Source organism: Peromyscus maniculatus, chromosome 9 (assembly GCF_049852395.1).
Source record: "Peromyscus maniculatus bairdii isolate BWxNUB_F1_BW_parent chromosome 9, HU_Pman_BW_mat_3.1, whole genome shotgun sequence".
NCBI classification, from domain to species: domain Eukaryota; kingdom Metazoa; phylum Chordata; class Mammalia; order Rodentia; family Cricetidae; genus Peromyscus; species Peromyscus maniculatus.
Window position 1 is genome coordinate 46,321,036 of NC_134860.1, and position 21,524 is coordinate 46,342,559.

Sequence of the window (21,524 nt, forward strand, 5' to 3'; positions counted from 1 at the left end):
CCTCTGCTGGCCACACTTGACATTGCAGTCTGTGTGCTGGAAGCTTCCCTCCCCCTGAGACTCCCTGGATGATGCTCCCATGGCTCTCGACAGTGTGGGAAGCAGCCACAGGCCTGGCGTGAACACAGGCAGAGGGCCTGCCTTCCTCCTTTCACAGCCTTCTGAGTTTGAGGCTCCCCGCTGGAGGGGTACAGCTGTGGGTGTGGTGCATACCCCGGGAACCTGGGAGTTCTCGGGCTCTGCAGCAATGAGCAAAGATAGGGGACCCCAGATCTTCACCTCCCTGATCGCCCCAGACTCGGAACTATCAAACTCCAGGGTAATTCCGTTGATGGGTTCCACCCCCGACACAACATGCCCCCTCCTCCCTCCCTCCCTCCCTCCCTCTCCCTCTCGCCCTCCCTTCCCCACCATTTCCCAGCCTGAGCCCTAGCCTCCTGCTGCTTCCCCCTCCCTTTCCAGTGTCTGTCCATTCCTTCTTTTCTCCACGGCTGCCTCTCTCGCCTTCTCTCACCCACAAGCCGTGGCAGGTCACATTAAGTCTCCTGACCTGTGGATGTTTCGTGACCTGTAGTTTACAGGGTAGCTCAGATTTTTAAGAATGGATTCTCTGTCACGGCGCCCAGCCAGTGCCCTTTGAGTCATACAGTATAACAAAATGAGATTTTTCTTCTCAGCTGATCAGTTTGCTGGGAGAATTACTGTCTTACCAAAACCTCACACCTGGATTTGAGGCTCATGGGGGTTGTGGGCCTTCCTGAGGCAGGCTGCCCAGGTTGTGCTGGCTCACCTTTGGACACATCAGGGCGCTGAGTGGCCAGAAGCACTCTGCTAGCTTGTGCGCTGCACACCTTTGCTTCTGCCCTTTGCCAGGACTTTCTTTGAAGGCTTCCCAAGCTCTTTCTCTGTTTCTGTCTTTGGAATAAAGTCTGGTTTTTGTTTTATTTTGTTGTTTTATTCTGAATCTCCCCTTCCGTACCCTTCGCAGGGGAGGCAGCCTCCAGTGAGCCATCTTATGCAATATAACGTTACGACCTCACTTTAAATACTGTCTCTTTTTAATCCCAGGCTGAAGGCTGCATACGGAAGCCTTCATCACCATTCCTTGTGAGATGGGCTACACATCCCATCAGTGGTCCCAAGGAGAAATCTCTAAGTCTCATATGTTCCAACCTTGTGCAACCCAGTCTCAGTCTTGCATGTCCATCATCTTCTCCTGGTCTTTGGGGGATGTCCAGCTTCAGCAACAGTGATGTGCACAGACTGGGCAGTTGGTCTGTTTTTCTTTTATTTGCCCCCCCTCCCTGCTCCCGAGAATGGAATGAATAGCAACTTTGCTGATGACAGATGTGAGCTATGACTAGCAAAGTAGAGGGTCTTCCTGGTAGGAAACTGTAGCACAAATCCTAAAAGGGCTTATTGATAAAAGCAAACCAGGTACTGGGGTGAACGCTGGAAGAGCAGAAAAGCAGAACAAGCCACAGCTTCTTCACCTCGCCAGTTCCTCAGCTGGTCCTGTTTCCTCAGACTGGATGCCTCTCAGCTGAACTGTGCTGCTCATATACCTTTCTGCTTTCTGCCATCATGCCCTGGGATTAAAGGCTCACTTCTTGGGATTAGAGTCACCATGCCTGGCTGTTTCCAGTGTGGCTTTAAACTCACAGAGATTCAGAGGGACCTCTGCCTCTGGAATGCTAGGATTAAAGGTGTGTGTGCCACCATTTTCTGGCCTCTGTATCTAGTGGCTGTTCTGTTCTCTGACCCCAGATAAGTTTATTAGGGTGCACAATATTTTGGGGAACACAATACCACCACAGGAAACAGTCACTGCTGTATGGATTGCAAGGACAGGGGTGGCGCTCTGGTCTAGAAGAGGGTCTGCCTGTGATACGAACCCAGTGGTTCAACTTAGCACCTCCTCAGCCCAGAGTGTGGATGGGTAGACAGACAAGGAATTACAGGGCACGGCATCGCTTGTTTTTGGTTTTGTTATGCTTTGGTGCTTTTTCCTCTCACAGTCTTTTCTTCTTTCATAGACTGTTCTCTGAACTCATTCACTTTTTCTTAGACGTTAGAAAGGCCACTTCTTTCTTGAGAGGAGGTGTGCTGCAGTGGCTACCATTGGTAGATAACAGCTGAGGGGCTTCGGGCAGCTGAGCAAATGCAGTCCCTTCCTTCTCAGTGTTCCTGACCCCCGGGGAAAGAGCACCTCGGGAAGCCTTAAGGCGGGGGAAGGTGGAGGGAAGCCTCAGTCCTGCATGTGCCCTAGTCACACAGGTGCATGTCAGCTCCTGTCGGAAAGAGCAGGTTTCCGCTTGTATTTCTTTTTTTTTTTTTTTGGTTTTTTTTTTTTGGTTTTTTCGAGACAGGGTTTCTCTGTGTAGCTTTGCGCCTTTTCCTGGAGCTCACTTGGTAGCCCAGGCTGGCCTCGAACTCACGGAGATCCGCCTGGCTCTGCCTCCCGAGTGCTGGGATTAAAGGCGTGCGCCACCACCGCCCGGCCCGCTTGTATTTCTGACTATTCCTTTGGAGGAGATGGAATTAAGATGAAATTACCTTCATTCTGCATGGTGAGAAACTACTTTGATAACTGACATTGGAGTACTTGGGTGGAGAATTATGCATGAGACAAACTGTTTGCTTTTCCCGGACTTGATTATAAACTGGTAGAAGGAATGCAGTGAGCCTTTCTTTCTCCTTTGGTTTCACTTAGCACCTCTGACAAAGCCGAGATGATGCCAGGCAGAGAGGAGGCAGAGGCAGGCAGATCTCTGAGCTTGAGGTCAGCCTGGTCTACAAATCCAGTTACAGAACAGCCAGGGCTACCCAGAGGAACCCTGTCTCAAAAAATACAGTAAAATAAATGAACATGGGCTGGAGAGATGGCTCAGAGGTTAAGAGCACTGTCTGCTCTTCCAAAGGTCCTGAGTTCAATTCCCAGCAACCACATGGTGGCTCACAACCATCTGTAATGAGATCTGGTGCCCTCTTCTGGCCTGCAGGGATACATGCAGGCAGAACACTGTATATATGATAAATAAATAAATCTTTTAAAATAAATAAATGAACAAAAAGTCGAGTGGATGAACTGTTCTCCAGTGGTGTGCCTTCTCCAAGAGCAGCTGGTGGGATGCTCTGAAGCACTAAGTGTGGATGCCTGGGGAAGGGAGGGAAAGGTGAGCACAGAGAAGAAGCCAGGCCTGTTCAAGCTGTGGAAATGTGCTGCTGTTTTAATTTGCTGAAAAATCTTTTTATTTAGCATTTGTGACCAAAGAACCAATAATGTGATCGATCAGTTTGCCCGAAATCTTCTGGACTCCATGCCTCGTGATGCAATCATCTTACTCAGGGGAGATTTGCCAGGGAATTCTCTCCGCTACTTGCATTACTGTGAGGGGCTGAGGCCAGACGTTTCCCTAGTGGATCAAGAAGTAAGTATAAGGAAAATATCCTCAGCAATATAGCAACCCTTAAACACATTCATGCTGGTGTATGCCTGTGACTTGAGTCCAAGATTTTGAAACAAGTCTGGGCAAATAGTATGATCCATTCACATAAACAGATAGATAAGCATTATTCTTTTAAAATATGATTGGGTAAACTTTTCATAATCATTCTTTTTGTGTTTTTATAATGGGAAGAGGAAATCGTTTTTTTGCTTTCCACAGGGTCTCACAGTGTAGAGCAGGTGGCCTGGAATTCTCTGTACTCCTTCCTTGGTCTCACGAGTGCTGGGATTACCAGTGCGCGCCACCAGCTGTAATCATTCTTAGAATGTCCGATATACCACAGTCCTGTTTATTTGGAGCTAATTCATAACTTGTTTCTTCCTCATTGAAGCTATCTTATCAATATGCTTCATCTTAGAGCCAAGTAATAAACTACATTTTTTATGTTTAGCCATTTCACCAAGCAGATGACATTGCACACTGGCCTAACTATGAAAATTAAATTAATTGAATATAAAAAAATGTGGGCAAGTAAACATTTAAATTGGAAATTATTAATTATAACACTGCTATAGAATTTTCATAGAAACTATCGATCCTATGACAGAAATGTGTTAGGAGGAGCCTTGTAAGGACTGGGATGTCTGAGCAGAATAGGTGATGGTTCACTTTTTAGGACCACTACTGGCTGCTCTTCCAAGGGATCCAGACGGGATTCCCAGGACCTGTCTATACAACTCACAACCATCTATAACTCCAGGTCCATAGAATTCAATACCTGCTTCTGGTTTTTATGGGTACCAGACATGTACATGGTACAGGCATACATGCAGGTGAAATACACATGCACACACATAAAATTAAGTTTAAAAAAAGAAGGTGATTACTTTAAAAGAAAAGTGCTATTAAAACGGTTTTCCTGGACTGGGCGTGTAGCTGAGTTGGTAGAGAGCTTGCCTAGCTCACACAGATACCCTGAGCACCACATTACTGGAGGTGTACACCTGTAATCCCAGCACTTAGGAGGAAAAGCTGGAAGATCGGAAGTTAAAGGTCATCCTTAGCTACTCAGAGAGGTCAAGGTCAGCCTCATGTACACAAAACTATGTCTTAAAAGAAACAAGCAAATTACAAAACAAAGTAAATTTCTGAACTGAAAAACTATACTTAATTATAAGATTTATTATTTTAATAATAAATGCCAAAAAGAGAGCAAATCTAGTTTTTTGAGTAGTCCTTAGGGAAGAGAGAAACCCTGGATGGTGAAGGAGTAATGTGACTTGTCCAGCTGAGCAGGCCATCTTGCTCTTTTAGTAAATGATGGGAACCTCAAGAAAATAGGTTTGCAGTTGCCTTGTGTGGGGATTTCGCACATTGTGCATATGAGCAGTTTGCTCAGGTGTGAGCTGTACAGACAGGCAGACTGGAGTGTCAGTTCCAATTCTGAGAACTAGGTCTGTGTTGATAACTTGGCTCTGTGAGAAAACACTGACTAAAACCAACTTGGGAGAAAAAAGGATTTGTTTGGCTTACAGGTTATCGTCCATCAGAGCAAGGGAAGCCAAGCTCAAGCAGAGATCACGAGGAGCACAGCTTACTGGCTTGCTCTCCATGGCTTGCTCACTGCTTGCTTCTACCACTCAGGACCACCTGCCCAGGACTGGTACCACCCATAGTGGGTTGGTCCTTCCCATGTCAATCATTAGTCAAAGAAATGCAGCACAGATATGTTCACAGGCCAACCTGATGATGGAAGCAATTCTCCTTTGAGGGTCCCTCCTTCCAGGTGACTCTAGTTTGTGTCCAGGTGTCAAAAATTAACCAGCACAGATACCTAGTTTCAAACCTCACATCCTTAAACAAAGCAGGATGCTTCTTGCCCTGCTGGCATAGTTCTCAGTTGAGAGTAACATGTTTTTCAGAGCTTCCAAAGACTTCATAATGCCCACTCCTAAAGCACTCACTAGCAAAGGGGAGTCACTAGGCCTGAGCACATTGCTGCCTGAGAGAGTTGATCGTAATCAAGAGTGTGTTTGTAAAAAAAAAAAGACGTAGCTATTGCTGGGCCAACAATGGTACCTGATAGAATTATAGTAAGGTTATCATGAGAATTAACTAAGGAATATTAAGTTCATAGCATATTACTCAATTGATATGAATGTCCCAAGTATTGAAACTATTGGGTAATAAAATACTTGAGTTGTATAATATATGCATTTGAAATTAATTTGTCATTTGTTAATTGAATGGCTTATACAAGGTAAGTAAAATATGAGCACAATTGCCTAGACGATCATATTCAAGATGTAAATAGGAGTCTTTTCTATGAAAATACAGAATTAAGTATATAATTAAGAAAAGAGATTTTTTATTATTATTTTAATGAAAAGACATGTGAATCTAGTTGTGGTGACACATACCTGTAATCTCAGTCAGTTCTCAGGAGCCACCAGCAGGAGGATCAAGAGTGTAGTTGGAAGGTTTCTTTAGTCCTGCAGCCACTTATAAAATAATCACTCAGAGGCTTAATATTATTTACAAACTGTATGGCTTATGTCAGGCCTCTAGCTAGCTCTTACATCTTAAAGTAACCCATTTCTATTAATCTATCTTTTGCCACATGTTCCGGGGCTTACCAGTCTGCTGGCATGTTATTCCTTGGGCTGCAGGCTGGCGTCTCCCCAGACTCCACCTTTCTCTTTCCTGTCTCTCTCCTTGGATTTCCTGCCTGCCTCTAAACTGCCTTGCCATAGGCTAAAGCAGCTTATTTCTTAACCAATGGGAACAACATATTTTCACAGCATACAGAAAGACATCCCCCAGCAGAAGAGTTTGAAGCCATCTGGGCAGTGATGGCACATACCTTTAATCCCAGCATTTGGGAGGCAGAGACAGAAAAATCTCTGTGAGTTCAAGGCCAGCCTGATCTACAAAGTGAATTCTAGACCAGCCAGGGTGACATAGTAAGACCGTCTCAACAAAAAGAAACAAAACAAAAGTTTGAAGCTTGCCTATGTCACCAGTGAGATTATCTTTGTAATTAAAAACATTGCCTCAAAAATCAAAACAAAATAAAAAATGTATAAGGATATGTGATTAATTGGGGACTACTAATAAATTCAGATTATTTAGCCAAAAAGGTTATGAGCTTTGAGGCTTAGGTTATTATATAATTGAGCTTCTCAAGGTCAGAGATTATATCTTATTCGTCATAAGTGAGCAACAGTAAGAAGATAAGAATGTAGTAATGATACATTTGTGTATTTTGTCTAGGTTATTTGGTCTGTCCATCAAAGACATTTCAACTACAACTAAAATAATTGGAGCACTGTTGTGTGCTATGCAGTGTGCTAGGTGCACAGAGATGAAAAGATACAGTACCTTCCCTCTGGGAGCTCAGGCTAGTGAGGAGTAGGCCTAGAACTATACCAGAGGTAGGTACAGAGGCTGGGGAGGGGGAGGGCTCCCGAGGGCTGTGTCTTTGCTGGTTCTGAGGATTGAGTTCCATTCTCTAAAACTGGGGATCATCATCCGGGAGTTGGCAAGTGCATGGAGGTGAAGTAGAGCCAGGGTAGTGGTCATCTCTTCAGACATGAAACCTGAGAATTAAGTCATTCTTAAGGCACAGCAGTGCCGCATTCCTTAGTTTACCTGAAAGTATTTTCCCAGTTATTTAATTAGAACCTGTCCTTGGCTGTCGGTGGACCTGATACTTTGCAACATGTCCTGAGGTGTGGCTCCCTATGATCTTTCTGACAGATGATGACGTATGAGTGGTATTTACCCAAGATGGCAAAGCATCTCCCGGGAGTGCACTTTCCTGGGGACCGGTGGAACCCCGTGGAAGGAGTCTTACCTAGTGGAGTGGTCACATTCAATCTTCGCCACTTCCTTGAAATGAATAAACAGTAAGCATTCTTTTCATATTATAGCTTTTCTAAAATGGTTTCTGAAGCAGCTGTGCCTCATCCAAATGACCAATTTTCTACCTATTTCCCTGTCACTGGTGAGATTATCTTTGTAATTAAATTGAATATCTGTGCATAAATGAGGCCAGGCAGAAATAAATGTTATTGTTCTGGGTAAAAGAAAAATAAAGACAGATTAGCAAGAACAGCAAATAAGATCTTAGCACAATTCTGAGAAATTGGAGATGTGCCTGCCTACTTGAAATCATTGCAGGTGGATCGCAAGCAATTACGGTTCCCTCCTGATCAGCACTGTGGCCCCCTTTTAAGTGTAAAGCATTTTTTTCCAGGAATAATCACTGTATAAAAATAGCTTAGGCATTTTTATAAAGGATAAAACATTTTTATAAATAAGAAAAACACCTACAGTTTATGCTAGCTGAGGATAAAATAAGAGAATTGTGAGCTCTGTACTTGAGAACATGAAATGATTTGCAGTTAAGGTCAAGAACAAGTGAGTCCTCAGTGGTGAGTCCTGAGCATTGCTTCTGTCTGAGATGCTTGGGACTGTCCCCAGCTTGAAAAAGAGGCATTGATTTCATGGTTTGTTTTTTTGTTTGTTTGTCTGGTTGGTTTTTTGTTTTTGTTTTTTTTTTCTTGTAAAGAGGACTTAAAAAATTTTTTTATAAATTCCAATGTCAAGATATTCGTTGGTAGGGAAACAAAATGCAGTTTTTCAGTGTGCTGCTGAGCCTATCCTCAGTGGCTCATGAATGATAGAAAGGGAATGGGTACAAACGTGCTGTGAGAATAGCATTCAATTATGATATTTCGAAGTAAGACACAACAAGCCAATAGCATCCCCAAACTGGCATTTTTGTGAGTTTCATTTAATTCTGCTTCAAAAATTTCCAAATATTTGCTCTGTTATAGCTTGTGTTAGGTCCTGGCAATAAAACGAGAAATGAGGCTCAGTCCAAATCCCAGTGGACCATGGTCGAGTTGGCTGTGTACAGTGATGTGAATATAACTAGCCAGAGTGTGGGAAGTTCTTCACTAGCAAGTGTGAAACATGCCGCAAGTGCCTACTGCGTAGATTACTTGACGACCTAAGCTAGGCATCCTGGGAACATAGACAAGAAGCCATTCATTTTGCCCGTGGGTGTTCATTCAGCATTTGTTGGGAAATGAAAGTTGGGATTGGAGAGATGCTCAGCAGCTAAGAGGACTTACTTGCTGCTCTTCTAGAGGACCCAGAAGACCTAGCTCAGTTTCCCATTCCCAGTTTACAGTAGCTTACAATAACTCCAGGTCCAAGGGATCCAAGCCCTCTTCTGGCTCACAGGCCCCCTCACACACAGGAGCACACACGCACAGTATGCACATAGAAAGGAAAGAAATGACCGTCTGACGTGATCCGAGAACAATGTTGTAGAAATATCACAGCTCCCTGGGGAATGAGACGTTACAGAAAAGCTGTCAAGGGTACCATGGTACCGCTGTTGTCGCTTTGATAACTGGCTTTGAACTCTGGCTGTTTTTAGCATAAGTTACTTATTTACATACACTGTACATGTAACCACACATATGGTATATTTTGTAGAGAGGATAATCCAGCTTCTTTTACCTCATATATCGTAAACGTTTTCTGTGTAGTCAGTCTCATAAACTCACAAGATGAAATTCACAGATAATAGAGAGATTCGGTTTCAAAACAGAATTTTGTTGTAGATAAGTGCTTGAGAGAGAGAAGGCAAGCAGAGGTCCTGTGTAGCAAGAGCAGTCTCGGGCAAGGGCTGTCACTGGTGTCCTGCTCTAAGGGCTGCTAAAGCTTTGTCCTGTGGAGGCATTGAGGGGGTGGGGAGAGCTGGTCAGTCCAGTTGTCCTCCCCACAGGTGTTCATCCTGGGCTCTGAACTGGAGTGTGGGCACACCTAAGAGATCTGATTCCTCACGGCATCCCGGCAGGCAGCTCTGTAAAAGGGGAGAGATTAAAACAAACGGAAACACACACCAGTGCCCTTAAACGGTTTGGGTATTTTTGTCCTCTGGCCAGGATAGAAGTGCCAGGAAAACCAAGGACATTTCTAGCTTCTCCTTTGGAGTCCTCATCTCTGTCTGGCCAGTTTTTCACTTTTCACATCACTACCCAGAGGAACTGGTTGTGTCCTCCTCAGGGCCCTCAGAGGGCTGCTGCTGGGTTCCTCTCAGGAGCACCGCATCTTCCCAAGAGTGACTTGTTTCACTGGAGGCTGGGCTTCCTTCACCAGCCCTAGGACCAGGCAGATGAGAAGACACAGGGAGCTAATAACTTCCCGAATCATGGAGCAGTAGGTGTGAAGGGAAAATATGAAGTCTAAGCTGACAAATTGTCTTCTTTCAAAGTTATCCAAGTCACTTACTTTCTTCTTTACTTTCTAGTACTCTGCTCTGTTTCCCCTTTCTAGTAAGCAACCTCAAATAGGAAGAGAACCACTGTTAAAGCCATTTCTGTTTCTAACTTTTGTAGGCTCTAAAGTTCCTAACACTTATTCAAATCTGATTAATTTAATTCCAGCCAGTATTTATTATGTGTTAACCTCATGCTGTGCGGCATTCAAAGTTAATACAGGGACAGAGAGTCTATCCTCAGGATGCTTCTAGGCTTCTCAGGGAGACTTACAGATGCAAATAATAAGCATAGAAATGACAAAAGAGATAATAAAGCACAATGGACATGCAGGGAATGGGGAGACAGAATTCTACCTGTAAAATAAGAAGGGATCGCAAAGAAAGCATTTGTTTACATGTGACACAATGCCATGCCAGTGTTCCTGGTGATAAGGTCCCTGTCTTAGAATGAGAGGCAGGAAGATTTTTCTCACCGGTTTCTGTTTGTTGCTTCCTGCAGTTTTCTGTTTTGTCTTGTTTTACAGTAAATACATTTCTTACACTATACCTGGGAAAGATTTAAATAAACCAACATGCTCACAAATGGCACATTCGCAAATGGCGTATAAATAACTAAGGCTTATGGAGGCCAAAATGACCTTCCGTGAACTAAAGAAATGTGACATTTTGAATTGTATGCTTTTCTGTTTTGGGTAGAAAAGAAACATTTGTTTGCATAGGAATTCATGAAGGTGACCCAACTTGGAAAACGAACTATTCACTTTGGCCATGGGGATCTTGTGACAAGTTGGTTCCTTCAAGGACTGTGTTCAACCCCGAAGAGTGGATTAAACGCACACGAAGTCTTTATAACTGGACTGAAGAATATGGAAGGTATGAGCAGCAGGTGTGTTTTTAGGCAAATATCAGTTTTGTGTGTCTAAAAGCAAAAATGGCTACATTTTGAGAGACCTTGTCTGTTGTTTTGGGGTTTTGAGACAAGTTCTTACTATTCAGGCTGGCCTCAAACTCAGGGTCCTCCTGCATCAGCCTTCCCAGTGCTGGGGTCACAAGCCTGCCCCACCACACTTGGCTCTTGAGATGCCTTTTAATTTTTTGTTGAGTTTTTTTAATATCATTTTCTGCCCACAAAAGATCATCAAACATCAGCAGAAAGAGATGGTTTCTCTCTTCTCCTGTCTAGGAGATCAGAGGGAAGGAGGCTGTGGGGAGTGGGTTCCCTAAGGGTCTGGTGCATGGTACCCATGCTTTCAGGCCATGACACTGTAGTTTGCTCTGAGTGGAGGCACTGGTGAGCTGGGGGTAAGCTCTAGGAAGCACTCTGTCGCCCAGGATGGCTCCTTAGGTGTGAACTTGCTATGCTCCTTCTGCAAGAATGCAGGCGCAGTTTAGCATGCAGCTGAGTGATGCAGCACTCTCCTAGCGTGTGGCTGGAGTGGGGAATGCAATCCCCAGCCCCAAAACAAAAGACAGGTTCTGTAGGGCAGGCTGCCTGGAGAACCTTCTCCTGAGGTTGTCATCAACTTGTCAACATTGCTTAGGATGTCATTAACTCCTCTTGAGCATTTCTACATAAAGTTCGCCTTACCTTTGGGAAATAAGCCCATGGAACAGATTTCCCCGTTACCTGTTGTTCTGAGTTCTGAGTTATTGAGCTGGAGAAATGGCTCATGGGTGAAGAGCCTGTACCGCTCTTGCAGAAGACCCAACACAGTTCCCAGCACCCGCAATCGGTGGCTTCAGAACGACCTGTGACTCCAGCTCTAGGGGATCCAACGTTCTCTTCCGGCATCCACAGCCATCTGCGCTCATGTACAAAACACCACACACACAGTTAAATAAAAATAGTTTTAAATTAATGGATTGTTCCACATCAGATAGCCTAGTGTTTATAATTTAGGTACAAGAGGAAAAATCATATTAACAAGTGCTATGAAAGTTTTTTGAGACAGTATGAGCTAACAGCACATTGTTATATAATTCATAAGAAAAGTTAAAAAAAAAAAATGGTCTGCTGGATATGGTAGTGCATGCCTCAGATCCCTGTACTCGGGAGGCTTGAGTCAGAAGGATTGTGAGTTCAAGCCCATCCTGATATACATAGTGAAAATTACATTTTCTTCAGATAGCTGATGAAAAATACATGTACACATTGTTCCTTAGCTCCATTCTATTTAAACAGATACATAATAAGAAATTTTAATTATAAATTTCTTATCATAAAATTCTGGGCCGGGCGGTGGTGGTGCATGCCTTTAATCCCAGCACTTGGGAGGCAGAGGCAGGCGGATCTCTGTGAGTTCAAGGCCAGCCTGGGCTACAGAGTGAGTTCCAGGAAAGGAGCAAAGCTACACAGAGAAACCCTGTCTTGAAACAACAACAACAACAAAAAATTCTGGCTGGCAGTGTTTGGCCAGAATTCTTCAAGCAGCCCATAGCCCAGCAGGGTTTAGGGAAGCTTCTTTTCACATGTGCTCTTGGCTATGTCCTAGTGTGACCTGTGCCTCACTGTGTCCCCTCATAGGTTCGGGGACGGCTGCCCAATGCCTGTGCCTCTTCCCTCTGTCCTCTGCTCCCTTGAGGTCCGATTAAGAGTTAGTAGATGCACCTACTAAATGCAAAACTTTCTGGTGTGCTCACTATCAATATGTCAAGAGCCAGCCTGTTTCAATGGCCTTAGAAGATCATAAAACAGACATTGTGCATCATAATGTAGTATGGCTGATGGAAGGATACTGTTTCTCTTGTAATTACAGATTTGATCCATCTTCTTGGGAATCCGTGGCTAATGAGGAGATGTGGCAAGCAAGGTGACTGATCTACTACATTTTAGTATTTGTCGGCTGTTTTTAACATAGCAAAGAAATAGCCCATGGCACTTTTCATTCTGGGAATATAGACAAGTGGAAATAAAAGTGACTTAAGGGCAGCTGTCTTGTTCAGAACATTGTATTGTTATGTGTGCATAATCTCATCTCATCTTCATAACCCATGAGGCTCTGTTATCTCCATTTTATAAAAGAGTCGGGTAGATGGATTTCTGAGGGCACTTAATGGCAGTGATGGAATCTGAAGCTCACTATAGCCCTGAGGCGCTCCTCACTCCATACTTCTGCTCCGGCTAAGCCAGTGGAAGGAGGAGAGATGGGGCGGAATTGAGCTTTAAAGCCCTGTCTCTATGTGCCATGCCAGTCTGTTGTTAAAGCATCGGTTAGCACTTACCAGAGGCCAGGCCCTGTGCCTGGCCAGAAGCTACACATGAGTACAACCCAGTTCGTGTCCTCACGGGGCACAGCCTGTTGCGGGAGACTTTGTGAAAAGATGATATCCCTTACTGTGACGGATGCTATAGCTTCCTGTTGTTCAGAGAGGGGTCATACTGTTGTATATGGATCACTTCGTAGTGAAACGACTGCTTCTCTTGGTCCCTGTCGTTATTTTTAAATAATCAACCAAAGGGGGCCTGCAAGACGGCTGCCTCAGCAGGTAAAGGCACTTGTTGTCAAGCCCGGTGACCTGAGCTTGATCCTTGGAACCCACAGGTTAGAAAGAGAACTGACTTCTCTAAATTGTCCTCTGATCAGCACATTAGAGATATGACATGCAGGTTCACACAGACACAGATAAATCAATGTCAAAAATTCACATCAACTCACATTAGTAAACTTTGGCCAAAACATCAGTACAAAAGTCCTAAGCAATACAGAAAGGTGACCCTCATGCCTGGGGAGTTCATCCTTCTGTAAAAATACACTGATGCCCAGTCTATTCCAGAGATTGCGTTCTGACAATTGAGTTAAAGTATAGAGGACTTACATATGTTTAAAGATTTATTAAGAATTATATGGGGCTGGAGAGATGGCTCAGTGGTTTAGAGCACTTACTGCTCTTCCAGAGGTCCTGGGTTCAATTCCCAGCACCCACATGGCTGTTCACGTCTATCTGTAACTCCAGTTTCAAGGGCCCCAACATCATCACCCAGGCATACATGTAGGCAAAACACCAATACACATAAAATTTTAAACTAAATAAATTTTTAAAAAAAGAAGAATTACAAAGAAATACAGCTGTCAGGCAGTGGTGGTGCACACCTTTAATCCCAGCACTTGGGAGGCAGAGGCACTTGGATCTCTTTGAGTTCAAGGCCAGCCTGGTCTACAAAGAGTTAGTTCCAGGACAGCAAGAACTGTTACAAAGAGAAACACTGTCTCAGGAAAAAAAAGAAAAAGGGGGGGGAAAGGGGAAAGAAATACAGTTCCTTGGGCCAGCAAGAGGACGCAGCAGGTAAAAGTGTATCAGTGTGAGTTTGATCCTCACTACTTAGGTGGAAGAAAGAGAAAACTGATTGCTGCAAGTTGTCCTTTGACCTCTGTATTTACAATGTAGCACATAGAGCCCTGTGCCCTACCACCACATACACACAAATAAATAAAATGTAATAAGATGTTTTTAAATAAAGAACTATAACTCCACTATAATCACTGCAAAATAGCTGTTTGTGCCAGCATGTTTTTGAAGAAATGGCCTAAAGTTGCCAGTCTAGTTCCAGGGACAAACACTTGCTTTAAAAACCGGATCAAAGCTACACTGCACAATTGTTCGTTGTGAATGACTGTGGGAAAGCTGGGAGATAATCACATAAAAGAGGAAAGCAGGTCATTATTCAGGCAGGTATTGATTTAATTAGTGTGCTGTACACGATTTGGATGTTGGTGTGCTCCAAGAATCCAGCCCCTTGTGAGAACTGGGCACATGGCACAAGCTGCTGGGATGGGCGCCTTCAGGGATGCACACTGACAAACCCAGGTCTCCCTGAAGATGTGCACCAGGACCATAGGATGATAGGACCCTTCTCCCCAAAAGCGCCAGTGGTGAGTGTGAGCACTGTGCCTTGGGGGGCTTTGGTGTTGAGTGTGAGCGCTGTGCCCTGGGAGGCTTTGGTGTTGAGTGTGAGTGTTGTGCCTTGGGGGGCTTTGGTGGTGAGTGTGAGCACTGTGCCCTGGGGGGCTTTGGTGGTGAGTGTGAGCGCTGTGCCCTGGGAGACTTTAGTGTTGAGTGTGAGCACTGTGCCTTGGGGTTTTGGTGTTCAGTGTGAGCACTGTGCCCTGGGGGGCTTTAGTGTTGAGTGTGAGCGCTGTGCCCTGGGAGACTTTGGTGTTCAGTGTGAGCACTGTGCCTTGGGGTTTTGGTGTTCAGTGTGAGCACTGTACCTTGGGGGGCTTTGGTGTTGAGTGTGAGCGCTGTGCCCTGGGGGGCTTTGGTGGTGAGTGTGAGCGCTGTGCCCTGGGAGACTTTAGTGTTGAGTGTGAGCACTGTGTCTTGGGGGGCTTTGGTGTTCAGTGTGAGCACTGTACCTTGGGGGGCTTTGGTGTTGAGTGTGAGCACTGTACCTCAGAGGGCCTTGGATTGCTGTTGGTTCAGAGGAAATTTCCATGCACACAAGAGAATGAAGAATGCACAAAAGAGGAGTTTGTGCTGTGGTATGATTCTAACGTGCGTTCTTCCTCCCACCCCCAGGATGAAAACACCGTTCTTCATCTTTAACTTGGCAGAGACTGCCACGGTGCCTCCAGACGTGAAAGCACAGCTCTACACTCATGCATATAAAGTATGTTTCAGTTTTGCTGGAGGGCATCTACTGGGAGGTGGAAGTGACTGGAGTGGAGACAGGGTGTGCAACAGAAGTTGTATTCTCTGCTGTCCCACTTATCTTGAGCATTATAAAGTAGCACAGATGGGGAATATTCCATTTCAACTGTGTCAGAAGCAGTGTTTAAGGTAAAGGGTCATAGTAATGAAAGTAACATCCCCACCCCACAGCGCCTGTACCACTGCCTTCTGTGGCAAAAAGGCACTCTGTAATATGGTTGAGTTAAAGGACGTGAGATCAAGCTTATCCTGGATTAGCCAACTGGGTCCAGTATGATCATGGGGGCCTTATAAAAGACACACCAGAGAGAGAGAGAGAGATTTGGGAATGGTATCCACTGGCCATGGAGATGGAGAAAGGGCTGTGAGTTACAGGCACAGACGATTCTGGAAACTAGAAAGGGAGGGAACAAATTGTGCCAAGTGCAGGAGTGCAGTGCGGCTGATGTCTCGGCTTCTTCCCACAGGGCAGGACAATGAGCCCGTCTGGGACGTCTTCCCCCGGGGCAGGACAGTGAGCCCGTCTGGGACGTCTTCCCGTGGGGCAGGACAGTGAGCCCGTCTGGCTTCTCGCCAGTGTCTGTGGACCTTCGCGGCAGCACTGAGGGGAAACTAACATAATGGCTTTACTGAAACTGCCGTGTCACCCTCAGTGCAAAATCCCGCCTGCTCGTGAAATTATAGCCATGGCTGGTAGCGGAGTCCTGAGGACAGAGAAAAGCCACAGAAGGAGTCTGTCTCCTGACTAGCCTTAGGAAGCCCAACACCTTCCAAAGGCATAGCTACACTCTCCTCAGGAAAGGCACACTCACTGAGAGGCCTATGGTGTACTGTTTTGACAAGGCTCTGGTTTCCTGTGACTTTTAACACTGGCCTTTTCTAACACCACAGGACTTAGCCAGTTGGCCGTGCAGAAGCATATACCCCGGTAAGGGCCTGTGCACACAGAGCTCAGGCCCTTCCTATGTGAGCAGCCAAGTTCCCCTCTCTCTGGACTGCTGTGCTTCTCCTCAGCCAGCACACTTGCTTGCTGCTGACATAAAGCAGCATAGTGTCCAATTGGCATGACTTATTTGCTGCTAAATTTTGAACATTAGCTCACTTTTATTCATTCTTCACTCACAGCACTTATTGAACACCTGCTCGATACTGCATATTGTGTTAGACATGGTCTTGTCTCTGCTGTCACAAAGGTAGCAGGTTAAAGCAAGGATGTTGAGGATGAGCCACTCCACAGTCCCAGATCAGTCTTCTGTGTGCTGACAGTCGTGCTACCCATAGGACCCAGGGGTCTGAGCCTGAGTGCTGGGAAGAGATATCATGAGGTGCCACGCTGGAATGCCAGGATGAGCCAGCCAGATAGATGGTAGAAGTGACAGGAGCAAGGCTGGTCCAAAAGGAGGCAGCCCCAGGGGCAAAGGCAGAGTCCTCCAGGGCACCCCACTCAAGGACAGTGAGGGAGTCGATTTTGGAAGGCAGCATGTAGAGTTCTGTCTGGCAGCTAAGAGGTCAGAGTCTAAGCTCACTCGAACGTAAATGTCAGCTGTGAGTCACCAATGTGAAGGGAAACTGTTCTGAGAAGAAGCTGAAGACAGATGGGGTTTTTAAATCTCCAAAGGACAGTCACAGGCTGTAGAGTTCTTGACGGACACTGTTTTAGTGGGCATTCATTTGGCTGCTTTGGAGGAGACGGGAAAAGATCATTAACTGGTCTCTGTCCACTACATGATATTGTGAACACAGCCCTACTTCCAAAGCACTGTCCGGTCTGTCCTCAGTCGGCAGGGACACTACTAGTTACCCAGTGCTAACGGGACGGTGAAATTCCTAAAGAAGGAAGCATCACGTTCCGTTGTGCAGACTAGTCTCCACTTACCTGTTTATTTGTTAAATGTTGATGCATTCCTTCTGGAAAATTCATTATCAAAATTCTGGACTGCTGGCAAGATGGCTCAGCAGGTAAAGACATTTGCTAACAAGCCCGAGAACCTGATTTGATTGGTGAAAGGAGAGAACCTTGGTGGAAGGAGAGAACCAACTGCCAGAAGTTGTCCTGACCGGCACATGTGCGCTATGACACACGCGCGCGCGCACACACACACTAGGTAGATAAATAAATAAATAAATAAATAAATAAATAAATAAATAAATAAATAAATAAATAAATGTTTTAATTCTACTTGCATCCAATTAACACTGTCTCTGCAGTTAGGAAGGCAGTGTTTTGGCTCTGACGATGGTAAATTATAGGGTATTGTGAAGATTTTCAGCATTGCCCTTTTAGGGGCTCTCTTGATTCTGTTGTGCCAGTACACTTGATAACAATGGAATTGTTTGGATTGGATTGTTGCTAACACTACTGTTGTTCCATGTAGAGAAAAATCCATGTTAATAATGTGAAACAGAAGTTTAATTCTGCCAAGTTCTTTTTCTACACTGTCTATTAAAGATAGATTTTTTTTTTTCCAGCAGCTAAATTTAGAGGTTTAGCCGCTCGGCCTGTTGAGTAAATAGCTTTCCTCCAGTTAGAACTAAATCCTTTCCCAGAACATCTTTCTGGAGAAAGAGCACTTTGTCCTGACACAGTGTGTCTTGGGATCCTGCAGCATCCAAAGCCCCAGAAGCAGTTTTAGACGAAGCACATCTGCCTCCCGCTACTGTAGTAATTACGTAGCATCCCTGTATTTTCTGCATGGCCTGGCAATGATTAGATTTTTACTGTAGGCTGCTTGGATTTTTTTTCCTTGTGCCATTAATTTCTCTCTGTTTTCTGGTTTTGAAACAAGAAAACCTGTCAGGATAACAATGGACTCCCCACACTTGCTGTCTTCTAGCTTTACAAGGAGATAGTGTACTTGCGAGAGGAACACCCAGTGAATTGGCATAAGAACTACGCCATCGCCTGCGAGCGGATGCTGCGCCTTCCGGGGACAGACGCAGCCCCTGAAGCCCTGCTCTCTGAGACCATCAGACATTTTCGTCTCTACACTCAGAAAGCACAGACTGATCCACAGCGAGCAGACATCATAGCTGCTCTCAAGCACCTCCAAAGAGAACTGCAAAGTCTAAGAAAAACAAAAAAGGTCTGAGCCAGCAAGTGGCGGCAGCCCTGCTCATGTTCTGCTTCCAGAGTTGCTCACATCCACAGGTTTTTCCTTCAAGTAAAGAAGATGTATCAAAAAAGTCGAGATCTCAGTTATCTCCTGGATATAAGTAACATGTACAGCAGAAACATAGTAATAGCTAGAATGTATGCCTTATGCAAAGTTATGTTTATCTCATATTGCCAAATTAGCATTTCCATGAGAAGTGTTCAGAAACATCTGCGGTTTTCATATAGTGGCTGTAGGTTCTAGATGAGAAGGAACTGTCTCCACAGACCTATAATGTTTGACCCTGAGTCTTTTGAGGGCTGTGATTATTGGGATCCATTTAAGAAGATATTCTTAAAATACTCATTCCAGACCAAAGGCATTTTCCATTTCCTGAAAGTGAGATGGTCTCTAAAGACAAATCTTGTTATACCTCGTTAGAATTCCTTTTTTCTTTAGTTAACTATAGTTGTTGGAGTCTGAAACTTTATCCTTTATACCAAGTATGTGGGTTTTTTTTTTAAGTTTTGAGTTTTATCATCTTCATTCTGCAGTCACTGAAAAAGAAAGCTAATTTCATGTTTGCTTATTTCAGTTACAGAAACAGGCAAATTAAAAGGCATTTAACATGTCCTTAATTAATTTCATATTTATGCTTCACTTCTATTTGGATTCACAGTTCTAGACCCCATAATTAGTAGGGTAGCTAGCTGCCCGGATGCACAAAGGGGCGTGGGCAAGAGTGGGGGTGGGGAGGTTGTTGAGTAAATTCATTTCTGCTACAGGCATCTTTTATACATCTTACTAAAGGGAACATGGTAAGAAATGCAAATAATAATAGTTCTTTATTTATTATGACAGTTAATTAATAGCAACCTGTTTTAATGAATAAAGTCACTCAGAGTCCTTCAGCACTTCCTAAGTAAAGGCCAGAATCTGTAGGGATTCTTTTCCCCGATTGTATGGCTCCTAGACTCCAGGCACTATATAGGCCCCTGTATAGAAATGCTCACTAATGAAGAGGGAGGGCTAGAAGCTTGTCTGCATTCAAAGATCACTGGTGAGTCATTCAGCAAGAAAAGGCCCCTTACCAGGAATAGTCACAGTTCCGTGGCATTGTACTAGCAAAAGGGTCTGATCAAAGGTCTCCCGTGGAGCTTGCATGGTTCCCTTTCATACTACGACCATAATTAAAACCACTAATTCTCTTTTAAAATGCTGCAGGATGCCATGTAGGCATCTGTCTGGAGTGTCCTTTGTGATGTCATAAGCTGTTAAGGACCAGTGCCGAGGGCTTTTGAGTGAAATGCCAGTCATGAAGGTGCTTCAAGACAAGGGTGCCTCTAAAAGCTTGACAGGGCCTTGACTGCACAATTCGAGCTGAATTTGCCCCTTGTCAGCTGCCAGTAAATAAATCTCAAAGGGGAAAAGCTGGAGTTTCATTACCTGATCCATGGGGCTTTGTTGGTTTTGGCATCACACAGGGGAAGCTCTTGCTCCTCCATTCTCTGGATTTGAAGATGTCCATTGGAGCCTGCAGTGCCTGGACAGGGTTCAGAGCGGAACCTTTTGAAGAGTGTCAATAGTTGTAACAGTTCAGCTGTTAGGAAGACAAATACATGGAGGAGCTCATTAATCCGCTTTTGGCTCCCGGTGCCTTTTGCCCTTTTTATCACAGCCTTATTAGGCTCCTGCTCATCTTGAACCAGAAAAAACTGAATTGAAGTTGTTGAGTACTAATTGGCAAAGACTTTTAATCATGGGCCAAGAACTTTCACTGACTTGAAAGTAACTTCTCCACAGGGAAGAGCCAGAAACCTGGTTCACCTTAAAACAAAAACCTGTTGGAGCTCAGTGTGGTGTGAAAATTGAAGGAAGCGTCGATAAATTGTCTCAGTCTACCCGTTCCAAAGAAATTATGTAAGATTATGATTTTCACTTGTCTGGGGGAAGAGGAAAATAAAGTTCAAACATTTCTTAAGAAAGTCTTTATTGGTTCAGAAAACATGGCTTGAGTGTGTGTGGTGACCGAGTTTGCTGCTGAACATCCGGCTGCATGTGTGACTGTTCATCTGAGAGTCTCCATGTCCATGCAGTGTTTCCCGACCCTTATTAAAGGGAACAGTGTCTATTAGTTGCCCTCTGAATGGCAAGGATGGCCTCTGTAAGAACACCTGCCTTTTGAACGTGTGTCGTCAGCGTAGAGGCACGTCCGCTTCTGAGTGTGCTCTGCGGGCGGCCGCGGGTTTGGTATTTGTGCAGCAGTGACTTTAGACCACTGTTCTTTGACAAAGCAACAATATGTAGTCTGTGGCACATAAAGTCACAACTATTCACATTTCTTAAAACCACTGGGAAGTGGAAAAACTAGCAAGTGGACTACGATTTAAGGTCGATTAGCCAGGTTGGCCTTCGTTCCCACGACAGCTGCTTCCGAGGATCCTTTCTCCTGAGTGAAGTTGCTTTTCCTTGCTTCTCTTCCTTTTCCTTGGCTAGAGCCTAACACCATCAGATTAGATACAGGGCTCTGTCAGTCCAACCCCAGGACTGAGGAGGGCGTGAAGGAGATGACTTCTCATGCAGGACTTGGCCAGCGTCCCCCTCACAGTGTCCCTGAAGTGCTGTGGGTTGGCAGATGGACAGGAACCCCACAACGCCAGCTTCTGCCTGGAGTTTAGCCTGAGGAGCAAGTGGGAGCTGGCAGAGCTGTCTGTCTCCACACTCTGCAGTGCCCGGCTGCCTGGGCCCTGAGGTCAGCCCACACCAGAGGGCACACGACGAGGGCGTAGTGGCCTCCATGTTCACTAGCAAAGCACTAAGCGTGTCCCACTTCCCACCCTTCTCTGCTTCCTCTGGGGGAAGCGTGCACAGTTCCTGGAGTTTTACTTCCTCTTGTTTTTAATAGGACCTTTCAAATATACATATTGTTCTGCTACTCAATGTGTAGCCAAAACAAAATTCGTTACTAATGTATTGTTTTGAAAGCTTACAATCGAATTTGTAACTGTTACTTCGCTCATATGCTCGGTGTTTTCT

General features: G+C 44.8%; 1 protein-coding gene across 3 annotated transcripts in view; it reads left to right on the top strand.

Moving 5' to 3' along the window:
• The window catches only part of Tmem260 (transmembrane protein 260), a 69,669-nt gene extending 49,196 nt beyond the window's left edge, over positions 1-20,473 (top strand). The window contains exons 11-17 of one of the 3 annotated variants that reach the window (XR_013042360.1): positions 3,260-3,431; positions 7,209-7,357; positions 10,444-10,620; positions 12,504-12,557; positions 15,265-15,355; positions 15,864-17,501; positions 18,231-20,473. Coding sequence is in view for 1 of the 3 variants with exons in the window: in XM_006996422.4 (XP_006996484.3) it covers positions 3,260-3,431; positions 7,209-7,357; positions 10,444-10,620; positions 12,504-12,557; positions 15,265-15,355; positions 18,231-18,485 (898 nt within the window). In the remaining 2 variants the exon portion in view is untranslated. Of the gene's footprint in view, positions 1-3,259; positions 3,432-7,208; positions 7,358-10,443; positions 10,634-12,503; positions 12,558-15,264; positions 15,356-15,863; positions 17,502-18,230 lie in introns of all 3 variants that reach the window. The other 2 variants (XR_013042361.1, XM_006996422.4) reach the window with 2 other exon arrangements.
• The last annotated feature ends 1,051 nt before the right edge of the window (positions 20,474-21,524 follow it).